Genomic DNA, 17,839 nt, shown 5'->3' with positions numbered 1-17,839 from the left:
GTAGGTGTGATCACTTTTTCTAGCCAACCAGGCATGGCAGAGACTCTCACAGTTGTTGGTGTCAAGAGACATAACTATGTGTCAAGGCTTTGCTTTGATAAAGCATAGATTTTGGTAACCTGAGAAACGGCTCGTTGGTTAACTACTTAATTCTACTGCAATCTGATTTGATAAACTGCAGAGTTTCAAGAAAAGTTAAGCATAGCGATTGCCTACTGATGAGAGAGGATGTAAAGTAGCGTAATTCCTCAAAACAGCTTTCATCTCCAAGACTGGTTCATACATCACGCTGATTTGCAAGGTGTTTATTTAAAAGAAATCAAAACTTATTTCTCTCTTCATCATTAAAGTTTGCTTTGAATCTTGTTATTTACATCTCTGCTGACTGCAATTACAAAAATTTTGTCTGTTCCTTGGAAATGCTGGAGAACTGGCAAGTTTTTTGGGAAGATTTTTAGATCCACTTTTATGGAAAAAGTTTCATTCCATGAACATTTGTCTTAAGTTCTAAAAAACACACTGTAAAAAAGAACTTGTTTATGAAAATATACAGTATTATAAAATACAGTAAAAGTTTGTGTTAGTGCTCTCTTTAAGCAACCGTCTTCAGTTCTACACTGGCAGTATTACTGATTTAATTTTTCTTACAAGATATAACCAGTAATGTTCAGAGTTTTCTTTCTCTTGTTGAGCTGGCCACAAAAGCATAAGGCAATCTCTCGTGGCTTTCTGGCTCTCTTAGAAATATTTCCATCACCCAAGGTTTCAACAGCAGGCAACGTGAATAAAGCCACTTGTTCTCCTATCCACACTATATGTAGGAGACCGAGGAACATTTGGATAGTAACATCGCAGTATGCAATCAACTGCTTTAGTTCAAGTAGTTAAAGATCTTGTTTCTATCGGTATCAAAATCATACTTTTTGGAAGATAATGAACGAGACCACATCACAGTCCTCCCAAAAGGTAAGTTCATTTAATCCACACATCTTTAAATCAGACGCTGAAGCATGGGGTCTTGTATCCTTTATAGAAATCATGATATTTAAGGTAAGTATATATGGTCATACTGAACAGATGAATTACCCTTTGCCAAAATTTATGAGGATAATACATTAATTAGTAGGTATTAATACACTAACATGTTTTTAATGTGTTGGTCTAAAATTAACTGAATAACTTCATACTCTTTCATTGTAGGAAAACCTAGTATGCAGTATTTACTTTTTATGCTACAGTTCTTATATTTATCTCACACTAATTCCAATCCCACAACACTGTTAATTGGAGGCTAAAAAACCAACAAAAAACCCAACAAAAAACCCAAAACATAACCAAACAAAACCTCATATCCGGCTGTACAACATTTTGAAAAGTATAACAGACATTAGTTAGAAATAGTTCTGTATAACCTCGATTTTACAAGATCAAGCCAGACAGGAATTGCATTTCATTATGTCACAAAGTAAAGTTCTATCTTGTTTTCTAATTACATTAACCACACACGTATAAAACTTTACTTAGAATCATAGAATCATTAAGGTTGGAAAAGACCTCCAAGATCATCGAGTCCAACCGTCAACCCAACACCACCATGCCCACCAAACCATGTCCCTAAGCGCCTTATCTACTCGTCTTTTAAATACTTCCAGGGTTGGTGACTCAACCACTTCCCTGGGCAGCCTGTTCCAATGTTTCACCACTCTTTCAGTAAAGACATTTTTCCTCACGTCCAATCTAAACCTCCCCTGCCGCAACTTGAGGCCATTTCCTCTTGTCCTATCGCTTGTTACCTGGGAGAAGAGACCGACACCCACCTCGCTACAACCTCCTTTCAGGTAGTTGTAGAGAGCGATGAGGTCTCCCCTCAGCCTCCTCTTCTCCAGGCTAAACAACCCCAGTTCCCTCAGCCGCTCCTCAGAAGACTTGTTCTCCAGACCCCTCACCAGCCTCGTTGCCCTTCTCTGGACACGCTCCAGCACCTCAATGTCGTTGTAGTGAGGGGCCCAAAACTAAACACAGTATTCGAGGTGCGGCCTCACCAGTGCCGAGTACAGGGGCACAATCACTTCCCTACTCCTGCTGGCCACACTAGTTCTGATACAGGCCAGGATGCCATTGGCCTTCTTGGCCACCTGGGCACACTGCCGGCTCATGTTCAGCCGGCTGTCGACCAGCACCCCCAGGTCCTTTTCTGACAGGCAGCTTTCCAGCCACTCTTCCCCAAGCCTGTAGCGCTGCATGGGGTTGTTGTGGCCCAAGTGCAGGACCCGGCACTTGGCCTTGTTGAACCTCATACAGTTGGCCTGGGCCCATCGATCCAGCCTGTCCAGGTCCCTCTGCAGAGCCTTCCTACCCTCGAGCAGATCAACACTCCCGCCCAACTTGGTGTCGTCTGCAAACTTACTGAGGGTGCACTCGATCCCCTCATCCAGATCATCGATAAAGATATTGAACAAGACCGGCCCCAAAACTGAGCCCTGGGGAACACCACTCGTGACTGGCCGCCAACTGGATTTAGCTCCATTCACCACAACTCTCTGGGCCCGGCCGTCCAGCCAGTTTTTGACCCAGCAAAGAGTACACCTGTCTAAGCCGTGAGCCACCAGCTTCTCTAGGAGAATGCTGTGGGAACGGTGTCAAAGGCCTTACTGAAGTCCAGGTAGACCAGGTAGACCACATCCACAGCCTTTCCCTCATCCACTAGGCGGGTGACCTGGTCATAGAAGGAGATCAGGTTGGTCAAGCAGGACCTGCCTCTCATGAACCCGTGCTGGCTGGGCCTGATCCCCTGGTTGTCCCGCTCATGCCTTGTGAGCGCCCTCAAGATGAACCGCTCCATCATCTTCCCCGGCACCGAGGTCAGGCTGACGGGCCTGTAGTTCCCCGCATCCTCCTTCCGGCCCTTCTGGTAGATGGGCGTCACAAGTTAGAAGATGGATCCTTGGCATAGTGTTAGCATTTGAATTCAAGTCCTCTAAATACTTGAGTATCTAGCATGTTGCTTTATAGAAATAGTTATCTACATGGATATGCTTGTGTGTGCATGTCTGCATGCGTATGATTTGCATTTAGGAAAATAGGAGAGAGAGCGCATAGCACGGAAAGACAAGGTGATGAAGTTTTGTTGGGGAAAGCATTTAGGAAAGCAAAGGATTTTCTTTCTAGGGCTTGGTGGGTTTTTTTGAGGGGGGAGAATCATGAAATTGTTCTTTGTTTCTTCATACTTCGGCATTTGTTAGAAGAATTTCTACTTGTTGGTAAAATGTGAGTTTCCTTTCTTTTTTTCATGCCCTTTGCCAGATCTAATAATCTCATTTCCAGAATTGCTCTAAAGTTAGGAAAAGAACTCAACAGAAGAAAAACCCTTAAATTAATCATGAATCCTCCTTTTCCCATTTTAAAACAAATCAATTCAGCCAAAAAGACCTATGTTATAGCTCAAAAACTTCAAAACTCAAGTTCTTATCTGAGCACCTATGTGCCAAGCCCAAGTGGCTGTTGGAAGTGTTGAGCTCCCAAGATCTGACGAAAATCAATGCCAGCTTCAGAGAAACTTTACTGCCTCAGTAAAATTTGGATTGGGACGTCTAGATCCCAGTTTTGATGGGGGGGGTGGGGGTGGGGGGAACCAACAGCTGGTTTTGAATATAACTGCGTAACCTCAAATATATAGTCTAGAGGAGAGAGCAATCAAAGAAGGAAAATAAGGAAGTGAAATAAGTACATTTTTTCATTCTTTATCAAGTTTTCCTGTTTACCTCACGATAGTGAGGAAGCATTTTAAATCATCTTTATCATTGCAGCAGTCAGTAGGCAGAAAACAGGCATAGATAAGGCTCTTTCTGATCTTTGTTCAACAGAGGAAGAACAGTCTTCTTCCATCCACTGGCTATTTGATGAAACATCTCCTTGCAAAAAATATGTCAACAGGTATTTTGAAATGTAATCTGAACTACTCAAATATTAGCAAACTGATCCAGGATTTGGGCAGAAACTTATCTCAGAATGAAATGCGCATGAAAAAGTTAACAGATTAGCTAAATAAGAGCGTTTTTCAATTCAAGTTACAAAAAAAGATTTTGTAATGCTTAACTGCTACTGCCACTTTGTCCTGGTTTCGGCTGGGGTAGAGTTAATTTTCTTCCGAGTAGCTGGTACAGTGCTGTGCTTTGGATTTAGCATGAGAACAATGTGATAACACACCCATGTTTCAGTTGTTGCTAAGCAGTGTTTATACTAAGTCAAGGACTTTTCAGCTTCCCATGCTCTGCCAGCGACGAGGCGCACAAGAAGCTGGGAGGGGGCACAGCCAGGACAGCTGACCCCAACTGGCCAAAGGGATATTCCATACCATGTGACATCATGCTCAGTATATGAACTGGGGGGGGTTGGCCGGGGGACAGTGACTGCTGCTTGGGGACTGACTGGGCATCAGTCAGCGGGTGGTGAGCGGTTGCATCACTTTTTTTTCCCCCTTTCCCTGGGTTTTTGGTTTTATCTCTCTCTCGTTGTTTTACTTTCCATTACTATTATTATTATTATTATGTTATTATTTCAAGTATTAAACGGTTCTTATCTCGACCCATGAGTTTTCTCACTTTTGCTCGTCCGATTCTCTCCCCCATCCCACCGCGGGGGGGGAGGGCCAAGCGAGCAGCTGCATGGTGCTCAGTTGCCGACTGGGGTTAAACCACGACACACTTCCATTGTAGATTCTGAGGGCGTTGCATTCCACCCAGTTACACCTGTACTGGGGCTAACAACTTCTGCTTCTGTTCAACTAAAGCAGCATTTCTCTTTATGGAAACTTCATTACAAGGTTCACCTTGGAAAGTGTTAGAAAATAGCATTTAAGATGCAGCTCAGCTTTTCCAGAACAGAGGAGTTAAAAAGCAGAGGACATTTATACAGAGCAGTGAACTGCTCTGGACCTTACATTTTTGGGGATGCCTCTCTTTCTTTTGCAAGGGAGCAGAAGTATAAACACGAATATTTATTCTGGTTTTCCTTTCTCAGCTGGAAGAAACTGAGCTGCTGCTGCCAGCTCTGGGGAACGCTCATAGGCGAGTACTGCATTTCCAGAAAGTTTGAGTAACTCTGAACTAAAGCAGCTCTTCCAGAAAGGCATCTTGTACTCAGGAAAGCACTGAAAAATGAAGGATCCACCATATTTCTTCATGGTTTGTTCCAGTGATTAAGCAACTGTACTTTTACAAATGCCATCTTGGTTTAAATTTGAATTTGTCTGACTTCTATTTCCATCTACTCTTTATACCTTTCTCTGTCAGATTAAAGCGTCCTTTTTCCTGTTTTCTCCCTGAGGAGGTTCCGACACATCACAACCATATTTTCTATCAGCTTTCTTTTCAATGAACTAACACGGGGAGATTTTTAAAGCTTAACTAGCAGTGTTAGCCCTCGATAATTCCTTTTTCTCTTCCAGCACTCCGTTTTTTCCTTCTTCCTTTCAAAATTGCGAGTCGTACATCATGAGTGTCAATCTCACCAATGCAGCATACAAAGCTAAGGCCAGTGTTAACGCTCATCTCTGTTCATTTGTAGTCAGATCCCATGGAAGCAGATGATGAGTTTTTCACCATGATTTCCAGTGTCATTGCTTTCCAGGGAATTAAGCGTTGCTTCTGCCCTCTGCAGTAGATGTAAAAGCTCAACACTGCGCTGACTTTGTACACAGACAGTTGAAGGGAGCCGGCCAACAGAAGAGGCCAGGTTGCTCTGCCCTTGTCAGTATTCACCCACAGGCTGCCAGCCACAGATTTTATCAGCAGCAACGTGATACTTTACCTCGGGATCAATGATTGAAAGAATGGATAACCTCTTTCCTAGTAACTCCAACAAACAGAAATCAGCAGGGATTTCTTAGAGGGGTATTTTTTATGATCTACTACTAAATCACTTCAATAGTTACAAGGTAAGCATAAAGAACATTTTTAAGAATAATACTGTTCAGGTGGAAAGCACCATGGTAAATGTGAAATACACTAAAGTGAGATTAGGCCTTTTCTCATTCCAAGCAGGATGCTGATTAAGCTATTCATTACACTAAAGTGATGAAGTATAAATTATTTATGAGGAAAGGAACTTACTTTTCCTCCTTTTGGGCTCCAGCCATTACAAATTTGGCTCTGCAGCCACAGCTGTTTCCTTTAGAAACTGAGTAGCTGAGAAAAACAGGCCAAGTAGAACACAATTCTGATGTCAATTGCAAATATTTAGAAACTTAAAGAAAGCCAGCAGGTAAAAGCATTGGGTATTTTTCATTGCTCCAGTGAAAACTCAATCACTAAGTTAAAGCCAAAGTGCCACAATCACTACAATTCCATTATGTGAAAGAAGAGATAAGGACATGGGCTAGTGCAGAGCTGTCACCCCAAAGGATCCTCTGGAGAGAAGAACTGAGAAGCAGCAATAATTTTTTAATAGCACTGATGGACTCTTACTGGATTTAAACAGACTTCAGACATACTTGTTCTCCAAGTGATAAAGGTCCGTATTGAAACATTATGGCAGTAAACAAGAATGAAGAATAATGGGAAAAAAAGAATAGGAAAAAAAAACAATTGAAAAACCTGCGGTGGCAAAATGATAAGGTCCTATCTAAGATGTGAGTCCAAATCTCAGCAGAATTCCTTGCTGATGTTACTGTTTTATAACATTTTTTGACTGGACTGTGTCAACGTGGAGAAGTATTCACGGGGAAATAATTATCAAACAAATTAGAATCTAACCAGTTTCAGGTCATCGTGTATTTCGGACCCCTCAGGGCCTGACTAAGGGAGAGGCTAAGCTAACTTTTTTCTATTGGGCTTTCATTGACAGCAGTAGGACTATTCAATTCACTGTCACATAGAATTTGGATTAGTGCGCATCCAGGGCTATACCAATTTGCTCTAGCTGTTATCTGACCCATTATTTCAATGTCAATATACAAACTGATTTTATTTTTTACAGGCTTGCCTACAAAAAGACCAAGCCGAATCAGCTACTAGAGTGTATGTATAGGGCTGCCATCTAAAAGAAGTATATGCCCACAGCTGAGGTAATTCACATCAATCCTAAATTGTCATTTCTTGGCTATCTAGTTCTGGGCGCTGTCTGCCTTTGTAAGGAACAGATGCATTTCATGACATTGAAAATGCTGACATTTTGAAGAAAAAGTAGTTAATGCATCTGTCTGTCTGTATGTGCTATAGGTATGGGACCTTTAGCAGCACAGATCGTCTTATTTTTCAATGTGTGAAAAAACCTCAACAGGACAATAACGTTCTGGCTGAATCCTGAATGTTAACGATCGTTTTCGGTACTCAACCAAATGAGTAGAAACTGAGATTGTGCAGAGAACAGTTTGCAAGACGAGGCCACCCTGTGCATCTGAGAATAAAACCTGCGGTTAAAACAAAAATATGAGGCCGCTAAGGGCACCTGTTTATTCCTCAAGAAACCATCTCCCATTGCTGGTATCACCCCAAATCTAGCTTCGTTCTTAGAAGATCCATCAAGATACCTCTGATCCGTCCGCTCCAGCGTCACTGGGATCTGCACGTGTTGTCAAACATGCTTTTTGCCTAGCTACTGAATGGAGGCTGCACTGGTGTGATTAACAGAACTCACTGCGGGAACATGCGGCGTGGGGCTGCTTACATCAGAGAGCAGCCTGCGGTACCCTGAGACGGGAGCCGCTGGTGTGTGTCTGGGAGGCAGTCACTCTCCCCGCTTCCTTCTGGGTCTCTGAATGCTCTTGCATTTTAAGCCAGTCTGGGCAGAACTTTACAACTTATTTTTGGAAGCATGTGAAAGAGCTGTTTGTCAAGCCTTTAACTCCAGATTGGTCAGCACAACTTTCTGAAAATTCATACGGCGTTCAGTCTTTATTCTGTGCCAAGCATGAGCTGCCTACAGAGGAGAACTACACCGCACTTAGAGCAACTGCACTTCAACTGTCGTGTTCTAGATGGAATCTCAAACGTTTACTCATCAGACAACAAGCCTTCCACAGTTTGATGTATGAATACCTTAAGTCTGGCCCTCTCCCACCACAGTGAAGGAAATCAAGTGGAAGCTCTGGAGCAAGATACTGTGTGCCCATGACACACTGCAGCCATTCATCAAGCAAAGACTTTTAAAGTCACATGCAAAATATCGAAGAACATCAGCAAAGACCTCTAAGAACAAAAGAGGAAGAACACGGAGGATATTTTACAGCCTCGCCATATATTAAACATACACTCAGTTGGGTGTATTCTGGTAGATTGTGTGAAGAAACGTTCTGTACTCCATCAGTTACTAGCACTGGGTAAATCAAGCTGAGAATGAAGAGCTCAGAATAAATATACGTATATGCAATTCAAACAGAACATACTCATTGCAAATGAAGTGGCAATCAAACATTGAATTAACATACTCAATGCAAATAAACGTTTTAAAAAAACAAGATGGACTTTTAAGTGGAAGAAATAATTTTCTTCTTTCTGACATCCACCATTATTTAACAGTGTAGAGACAATGACATACAGCGAGTATGCTCAAACTGGCACGAAGGTAGATTTAAAACAGTACAGCACAGGCCCTCAGAAGGAGTATCTGTATACTGCAGCAGATCCCTGATCCTGGCTCCTGCGATGTCCTTTCCCTCATCCACTAGGCGGGTCACCTGGTCATAGAAGGAGATCAGGTTGGTCAAGCAGGACCTGCCTCTCATGAATCTGTGCTGGCTGGGCCTGATCCCCTGGTTGTCCTGCACATGCCTTGTGAGCGCCCTCAAGATGAACCGCTCCAGAATCTTCCCCAGCACCGAGGTCAGGCTGACAGGCCTGTAGTTCCCCGCATCCTCCTTCCGGCCCTTCTTGTGGATGGGCGTCACATTGGCAAGCCTCCAGTCATCCGGGACCTCCCCCGTTAACCAGGACTGCTGATAAATGATGGAGAGTGGCTTGGCGAGCACCTCCGCCAGCTCCCTCAGCACTCTCGCGTGGATCCCATCCGGCCCCATAGACTTGTGAGCGTCCAGGTGGCGTAGCAGGTCGTTGACTGCTTCCTCTTGGATTATGGGGGGTTCATCCTGCTCGCCGTCCCTGTCTTCCAGCTCGGGGGGCCGAGTACCCTGAGGATAACTCGTCTGACTTAATGCCAAAGAAGGCATTGCGTACCTCAGCCTTTTCCTCATCCTCGGTGACAATGTTCCCCTCCACATCCAATAAAGGATGGAGATTCTCCTTGGCTCTCTTCTTGTCATTAATATATTTGTAAAAACTTTTTTTGTTGTCTCTAACGACAGTGGCCAGATTGCGTTCTAGCTGGGCTTTTGCCTTTCTCATTTCTTCTCTGCACAACCTAACGAGATCCCTGTGCTCTTCTTGAGTCGCCTGCCCCTTCTTCCAGAAGTGGTAAACTCTCCTTTTTTTCCTGAGTCCCAGCAAGAGCTCCTCGTTCAGCCAGGCCGGTCGTCTTCCCCGCCTGTTCTTCTTACGGCATACAGGGACAGCCTGCTCCTGCGCCTTTAAGACTTCCTTCTTGAAGATCGTCCAGCCTTCCTGGACCCCTTTGCCCTTCAGGACCGTCTCCCAAGGGAGTCTCTCAACCAACGTCCTGAACAGGCCAAAGTCCGCCCTCCGGAAGTCCATGGTTGTGGTTTTGCTGTCCCCCCTCCTTACTTCACCAAGAAGCGAGAATTCTACCATTTCATGGTCGCTAAGCCCAAGATGGCCTCCGACCACCACATCTCCCACCAGTCCTTCTCTGTTAGTAAACAGCAGGTCAAGTGAGGCACCTCCCCTGGTAGGCTCACTTACCAGCTGTGTCAGGAAGTTGTCTTCCACACACTCCAGGAACCTCCTAGGCTGCTTCCTCTCTGCCGTGTTGTATTTCCAGCAGATGTCCGGGAAGTTGAAGTCCCCCACGAGAACAAGGGCTAGCGATTGAGAGACTTCTGCCAGCCGCTTGAATGCTTCATCCACCCCTTCATCCTGGTTGGGTGGTCTACAACAGACTCCCAGCAGGATATCTGCCTCGCTGGCCTTCCCCCTCATCCTTACCCATAAACACTCAACCGTATCATCATCACAATCGTTGAGCTCTAGACAATCGAAACACTCCCTAACATACAGGGCCACCCCACCGCCTCTCCTTCCTCGCCTGTCCCTTCTGAAGAGTCTATAGCCATCCACTGCAGCACTCCAATCATGAGAGACACCCCACCACGTTTCTGTGATGGCGACTAAGTCATATCTCTCCCGCTGCACAATGGCTTCCAGCTCCTCCTGTTTGCCACCCATGCTGCGTGCATTGGTGTAGATGCACTTCAATTGGGCTATCGATTTCACCCCCGGCATCGGCACGCCACCCCTAGGCTCATCTCTAGTGAGCCTGGTTTTATCCCCTTCCCCCTTCGAACCTAGTTTAAAGCCCTCTCAATGAGCCCCGCCACTTCTTCCTGTCTTCCAAATGTTTGTCAGAATTTAAGTCTACAACCGATAACTTGATCTCAAAATGTAAGAAAAAACTACCTATGTAAAGTCCAAGCTGAAGTTTTGGGGAAAGGAAATATCAGGACCTGAGGAACAATCAACTTCTAAGACAAAAGAATAAAAGCATAATTTTTTTTTTTTTAAACATTACTCACCAGTAATATAAATGTAAAACACTTACCCTCTTTGCTTATCGCTGCAATCGTAACCCATTCCAAGGTAATATGAAATCCACTTCCTTTTGCGTCCAATTCATCTTTTTCTACCCTAAGCAGCAGCACAGCTACTGAATGCATATCAGATTTTACAAATGAAACACTGTGTGCTATAATAAATGGACTTCCTAGTTCTTCATTAAACACAATCTAGAAAACAAAATTGTAGTAAAAAGTCAGTCAGTTAAAACTGGAAGTCTTGCTCTTTCTCAGAAAGCAGTGAAAGGCTTCAGTGAATGTCAAATCAGTTAAAGTTTGCTTCCCACAAACCTCTCTGCCAATATGAATCCATGAATTTAATACATTTCCAGTTCCTCCTTCCTTGGCTATCAAGCCACTGTTCTGAAATACTTTTATTTATTATTGTTTATAGTATAAAATCATTATAAGGGCCCATTACACAAAGATCCACAAAACCGTCTGCATTATGGCTGTTTACTACTACAATAAGTAGAGGTACAACAACTGATGAATGGAACAGGATCCACCAACACAGCATATCAACTGGGGAAAACAGTCTTACACTCAAGATGAAAATGTAGGCATTTCACCAAGGCCCTCTCTAGACACCACAACGTCCTGAAAATCTTTGTAGACCTTGACATATGCAAATAAGAAGATAAAAAGGTCCAGTGCATTGCTGCCGGTATTTAATCAACCAGTACTGAGGGGAGGGGGGCTCTCTTTATTTGGCTACTATCTCTACAAAGAGATTCAATTCTCCTTCTCTATAAAGCTTTATGAAGCGGAGTAAGAAACAAAAACCTATAACTCAATGAAGGAGTATAATATTCATGTTTAGGAGGAGCTAAGGTTAGAAGTTTTTGAATTTTTATGTATATGGTTTGGAAAAGTCCATCCATATTTGGATGGGACTAGGTAGGCAGAGTACATAAATATTACTGAAATATTGAAAGGCTGTCGTGGTTTAACCCCAGCCGGCAACTAAGGACCACACAGCCGCTTGCTCACTCCCCTCACAGTGGGATGGGGGAGAGAATCGGAAGGGTAAAAGTGAGAAAACTCGTGGGTTGAGATAAAGACAGTTTAATAGGTAAAGCAAAAGCCCCGCACACAAGCAAAGCAAACCAAGGAATTCATTCACTCCTTCCCATCGGCAGGCAGGTGTTCAGCCATCTCATCTCTAGGAAAGCAGGGCTCCATCATGCGTAACAGTTACTTGGGAAGACAAGACGCCATCACTCCTAATGTCCCCCCTTCCTTCTTCCCCCAGCTTTATATGCTGAGCATGATGTCATATGGCATGGGATATCCCTTTGGCCAGTTGGGGTCAGCTGTCCCAGCTGTGTCCCCTCCCAACTCCTCGTGCACCCCCAGCCTACTCGCTGGTGGGGTGGGGTGAGAGGCAGAAAAGGCCTTGACTCTGTGTAAGCCCTGCTCAGCAGTAACGAAAGCATCCCTGTGTTATCAACACTGTTTCTAGCACAAGTCCAAAACACAGCCCCGTACTAGCTACTATGAAGAAAATTAACTCTATTCCAGTCAAAACCAGCACAAAGGCTAATAAGCACCACTGTAAACATGAAATAATTTTATACAGAAGGACTGCATGTCTTGTGGCTTGTGACATTTAGCAGTTGGTACCTATAGCTGGAAATTTTATTTCTAGAAACTATGTGTTTCAGCTTTTCTCAAAAAAGTACTTATTCAGCAAAAACCCCAAGAAGATAAAAACAATTAATCCAAACAGCAGAGAAGAAGAAGAAATAGAATATTCTTTATTTGCTAGAACATTAACACATGAAAATGAAAGAATAAATGACAAGGAATTGAAGCTGCAGTGGCTGAATGAGTCTAGGCTCAATCCAGCTGGTGTTACTGAAACCTTATGAGGTTTGAGGATTTATGGGGTTGGGATGTTAACATCACCGTAAACCACTGGGTGCTCTAAATACTCAAAAAGTGAATTTAAAAGGTGACAGCACCTCAACATAAAAATCTCATGGTTTTGTTACACTGACAACTCCAACATAACTTATTTATGCATCAACATTCTCACACAGAACAGAATAAAAACTAGTTGGTATTTATCACCAACCATCTAAAGAACAGGATGACCAATTTCTTAGTTACTGAACTCTCAAAAGAAGTAGGGGAAGGAGGTAATCAATCATGCTGAAATCTTCCACTTCAGGACATATACCCGAGTTCCTACCAATACTAAAACCTCCTTGATTGCTTAGGAAACTGCCCTCTAATAAAGAGAATAGATGCAAAATGTGGGAGCTTTATACCAGATTCGTCTTTCATGACTAAAGAGGAGCTAACCACAGACCATGAGACTCAGTAGCTCAGGTAGAAATGTAACTTAATTGTATTTGTTGTGTCCAAGCAGGATAACCGATACCATTATTAGTGTACTAAGATCACTTCAATGTGGATACAAAAAAATGCTCCTTATCAAGACTCTTTAAAAGAATTAATTATGTAAACAATTTAATCGCGAGAAACATACAAACATACTTCAGTTACAAGCAACAATTTTAAGTAAAAATATTAAGCACCAACCATTTGCCAGAGCTAAGTGCATAGTATGAGGATTTTCCCTACCAGGGAGGTGGAAATAATATTGCTTACATTATACCTGCTCTGCAGGTAACCCTCAGGGTTACTTATCAAAGCCTTTTAATCAGCAGTTTTGTTTAAGTTTTATTCTAGTCTCTGTGGATGCATTTTTAAGATGGGGCAAATTAAATGGTGACTATTTCAAGCACAATTACATCTGCACAGACAAACAACACACAAACCAAAAATCTCCTAACTTAAAAATGAAAGTAGCTTTTAGCTTGATTGACAATAATTTCAGACTTTTTAAAAAAATGTCTTATGCCCCAGGCCAGTTGAAATAGCAAACAATAAAAGATGGGGGGTGGGGGTGGGGGTGGAATCCTAGACAGATACATGTGAATAGGGAAGGGAAAGGGGAAATGTTTTTTAGAAAAAGTTCTGCTATACAAGCATTTAGCCACCTAAAGTGAGAAACACTCACTTTTACTTTTACTTTTTACTTTTACTTTTTTTACAATGACCTGCTACGCCACCTGGACACTCACAAGTCTATGGGGCCAGATGGGATCCACCCAAGAGTGCTGAGGGAGCTGGCGGAGGTGCTCGCCAAGCCGCTCTCCATCATTTATCAGCAGTCCTGGCTAATCAGGGGAGGTCCCGGACAACTGGAGGCTTGCCAATGTGACACCCATCCACAAGAAGGGCCGGAAGGAGGATGCGGGGAACTACAGGCCTGTCAGCCTGACCTCGGTGCCGGGGAAGATTATGGAGCGGTTCATCTTGAGGGCGCTCACAAGGCATGAGCGGGACAACCAGGGGATCAGGCCCAGCCAGCACGGGTTCATGAGAGGCAGGTCCTGCTTGACCAACCTGATCTCCTTCTATGACCAGGTCACCCGCCTAGTGGATGAGGGAAAGGCTGTGGATGTGGTCTACCTGGACTTCAGCAAGGCCTTTGACACCGTCTCCCACAGCATTCTCCTAGAGAAGCTGGCGGCTCACGGCTTAGACAGGTGTACTCTGCGCTGGGTGAAAAACTGGCTGGACGGCCGGGCCCAGAGAGTTGTGGTGAATGGAGTTCAATCCAGTTGGCGGCTGGTCACAAGCGGTGTTCCCCAGGGCTCAGTACTGGGGCCGGTCTTGTTCAGTATCTTTATCGATGATCTGGATGAGGGGATCGAGTGCACCCTCAGTAAGTTTGCAGACAACACCAAGTTGGGCGGGAGTGTTGATCTGCTCGAGGGTAGGAAGGCTCTGCAGAGGGACCTGGACAGGCTGGATCGATGGGCCCAGGCCAACTGTATGAGGTTCAACAAGGCCAAGTGCCGGGTCCTGCACTTCGGCCACAACAACCCCATGCAGCGCTACAGGCTTGGGGAAGAGTGGCTGGAAAGCTGCCTGTCGGAAAAGGACCTGGGGGTGCTGGTCGACAGCCGGCTGAACATGAGCCGGCAGTGTGCCCAGGTGGCCAAGAAGGCCAATGGCATCCTGGCCTGTATCAGAAAGAGTGTGGCCAGCAGGAGTAGGGAAGTGATTGTGCCCCTGTCCTCGGCACTGGTGAGGCCGCACCTCGAATACTGTGTTCAGTTTTGGGCCCCTCACTACAAGAAGGATGTTGAGGTGCTGGAGTATGTCCAGAGAAGGACAACGAAGCTGGTGAAGGGTCTGGAGAACAAGTCTTCTGAGGAGCGGCTGAGGGAACTGGGGTTGTTTAGCCTGGAGAAGAGGAGGCTGAGGGGAGACCTCATTGCTCTCTACAACTACCTGAAAGGAGGTTGTAGCGAGGTGGGTGTTGGTCTCTTCTCCCAAGTAACAAGCGATAGGACAAGAGGAAATGGCCTCAAGTTGCGGCAGGGGAGGTTTAGATTGGACGTGAGGAAAAATGTCTTTACTGAAAGAGTGGTGAAACATTGGAAGAGGCTGCCCAGGGAAGTGGTGGAGTCCCCATCCCTGGAGGTATTTAAAAGACGAGTAGATGAGGCACTTAGGGACATGGTTTAGTGGACATGGTGGTGTTAGGTTGACGGTTGGACTCGATCTTAGAGGTCTTTTCCAACCTCAATGATTCTGTGATTCTACTTAGACAGATTCTTCTTCAGTCAAAATGCTGCTCCCTTTCAAACACCTGAATTTTAGGTATTTTGTGCATAAAGAAATCACTAATTTAGTCATTAGCATAAAAACCAATGATTTTTATACTTTAACACAATCCTGTATCAGTGATACAGTTATGATTTAAAGCTTAATTCTTTACAACATTACATACGTGCAATTCTCATAAGAAATGTAAGAGTGAGAATTATTTGGTAGATGTTCAATTCTTAAATATGTTATTGCACAACTTACCTCCCACTTTTCAGATGCACTGTTTCCACGCTTGCCTGATTTAATTAAATACAGTCTTCCTGTACCATCAGAAAGGGTAACCCATGTGGAAGATGAGAAGTGTATTGAGGCACAAAGGCGATTATCACAAGCTGTCAAGTCCGTAGGTAGCCTGAAAACTTCTCTTGGTTTTTGTAGAGCAGTGTCCTATAAGCAAACAGTCACACACTAAGACTTTTGAAGTATTTATCAATTTCAATAAGTATTACAGACAAATTAAGAATAACAAATCTCAGCAGCAATTTACCAGTTTCTTTGTGCAGTTGAGCACATTTGGAAAAAAGTGGGTAGCAAGCATCATTCCCACATATGTGGGAAAGGTGGTGGAATGGCATCATTAAATTGGTTTCTATTTACTGAAAACATGAGTGTTCTATAATAGATATTTCAGCACTCAATTTTTTTTTCCTTCCATTTTACAGCACTAATTATATTTTGCATTAAAAAAAAGCTTTTCACTTCTTTTCCCATAGCATTGCCATATAATTAATCACTTACCTCAAATAATTCTAATCCCAGTAAAAATGTGGAGACTTTAAAAGAAATTAAAGCCACAGAATTGTACTCAAACTAGTTCATAAAAACTCACTTCTGAATTAAAAAGAATTTTAGCCTATTCTCTTACACAACTAGTATGTTCAAGCTGATATATCATTTCTCAGCTTTCCTAGAGTGGTTATTTTATTCAGTAAGTTAGAGAAGTAACAATTGTGATTAGCTAGCAAAGAAAAGCTGTACTAATCCATATTGTATTTGCAAAAAACTTTTCCATCACATTATGATTATATTACCCATCAGGATAAATTTATTTAGCATACTGTATCAGTGGCACACTGCAATCTTATTTTTTTGTTTTTAAGCCAAACTACAAGCATAGATAGTTTTTGAGCATGAATAAACAGAGACACTATAGTGAACAAAGTGCACAGATGATACAATTGTCCAGTGAACAACAGATATATGGATTTTTAAAAAAAACGACACCTATCACTAAATTTTACAAAAAAAGGAAAAATCCAGTATTTCCTGCTGTATAAACCTTACACAAAACAGCCTGACTGAATAATATTGCAAAATGAATGTTAGATTACCAATTTCATCTATATTTCTAGTAATTGCTCTCAGAACTCCTGCTTTAGTTCAGTGTTGCCGCCTTCATTTCCTGCTACTTCTAACAGAAGAAACTGCTTTTGTGCTGTAAACTGGATTTCCAGCTGTTGTCACTGAGTACAAAGGCATGTCTTCCAGAATATCTTTTAGGGATTATTCTTTATCTTGTGCCTTCATTCTTACATACAGCCCTTTCTTTGCCGAATAGGCTTTGTAACTCTGCTCATTATTTGGCTTGCAGAATGCCAGCAACACCGCTGCCTGCTTAGAACTACGATTTACCTCCCTTTTGTGAGTTGAAGTAATCTCTGAATATCCAAGAGGCTTGTTAGAAAAAAAACCTGACCAAATCTTTATGATTTGAAAAGAACTTGGCATCACAGTTTAAAAAACGGTCAGGACATGCTTTATCAGCAATACAGCTTGATCAGCTACTTACTAAGCAGATCAGGCTGCAGCATTAAGAGCACAAACAAAATATTCTTACAGAAAAACATGAGATGGAGACTGAAGATTCAGCAACATCACAGTCAGACCTCTACTTTATAAACTTTCAAATAACTGAAATAGAACTTAATTGCTTGAAGTTTTTCAACTGAACTAAGTAGTTGCTAAATAAAAAGGGCTAGCAGTCTGTCACAAGTGGGGTCCCCCAGGGATTGATACCAGGCCCCATGATGTTCAACATCTTCATAAATTACCTGGATGATGGGATTGAAAGCACCCTCACCACATTTGCTGACAACACTAAACTAGATGATGAGGTAGACATGTCACAAGGGAGAGCCACAGAGACCAAGAGAGCCTGGAAGAGAGGGCTAGCAAGAACTGCATGAAGTTAAACAAAGACAAGTGCAAGGTCCTGCACCTGGGACGGAATAACCAAAGAGCCCAGTACTGGCTAGGATCTGTGTGGCTGGGGAGCAGCTTTGCTGAAAGGGACCTGGGGGTCCTGGTGGACAAGCAGCTGAACATGAATCAGCAGTGCGCCACTGCAGCAACAAAGGCAAATCAGATCCTGGGCTGCATCTGCAGGAGCATTACTAGAAGAGACAGAGATGTGATCATCCCACTCTACTCATTGCTTGCCAGGCTGCACCTGGAGTACTGTGT

General features: G+C 43.3%; 1 protein-coding gene across 2 annotated transcripts in view; it reads right to left on the bottom strand.

The window, feature by feature from the left end:
• NUDCD1 (NudC domain containing 1) overlaps positions 1 to 17,839 on the bottom strand; it is a 66,618-nt gene that overhangs the window by 30,385 nt on the left and 18,394 nt on the right. For both annotated transcript variants that reach the window (XM_076329225.1, XM_076329226.1), the window contains exons 3-4: positions 15,578 to 15,763; positions 10,669 to 10,852 (exon numbers count right to left, since the gene is read on the bottom strand). In XM_076329225.1, the coding sequence (XP_076185340.1) occupies positions 10,669 to 10,852; positions 15,578 to 15,763 (370 nt within the window). The remainder of the gene's footprint in view (positions 1 to 10,668; positions 10,853 to 15,577; positions 15,764 to 17,839) is intronic.

This window comes from Aptenodytes patagonicus, chromosome 2 (assembly GCF_965638725.1).
Source record: "Aptenodytes patagonicus chromosome 2, bAptPat1.pri.cur, whole genome shotgun sequence".
NCBI classification, from domain to species: domain Eukaryota; kingdom Metazoa; phylum Chordata; class Aves; order Sphenisciformes; family Spheniscidae; genus Aptenodytes; species Aptenodytes patagonicus.
Note: the sequence above shows the minus strand (reverse complement) of the source record. Positions and strands in the feature narration are given on the sequence as shown.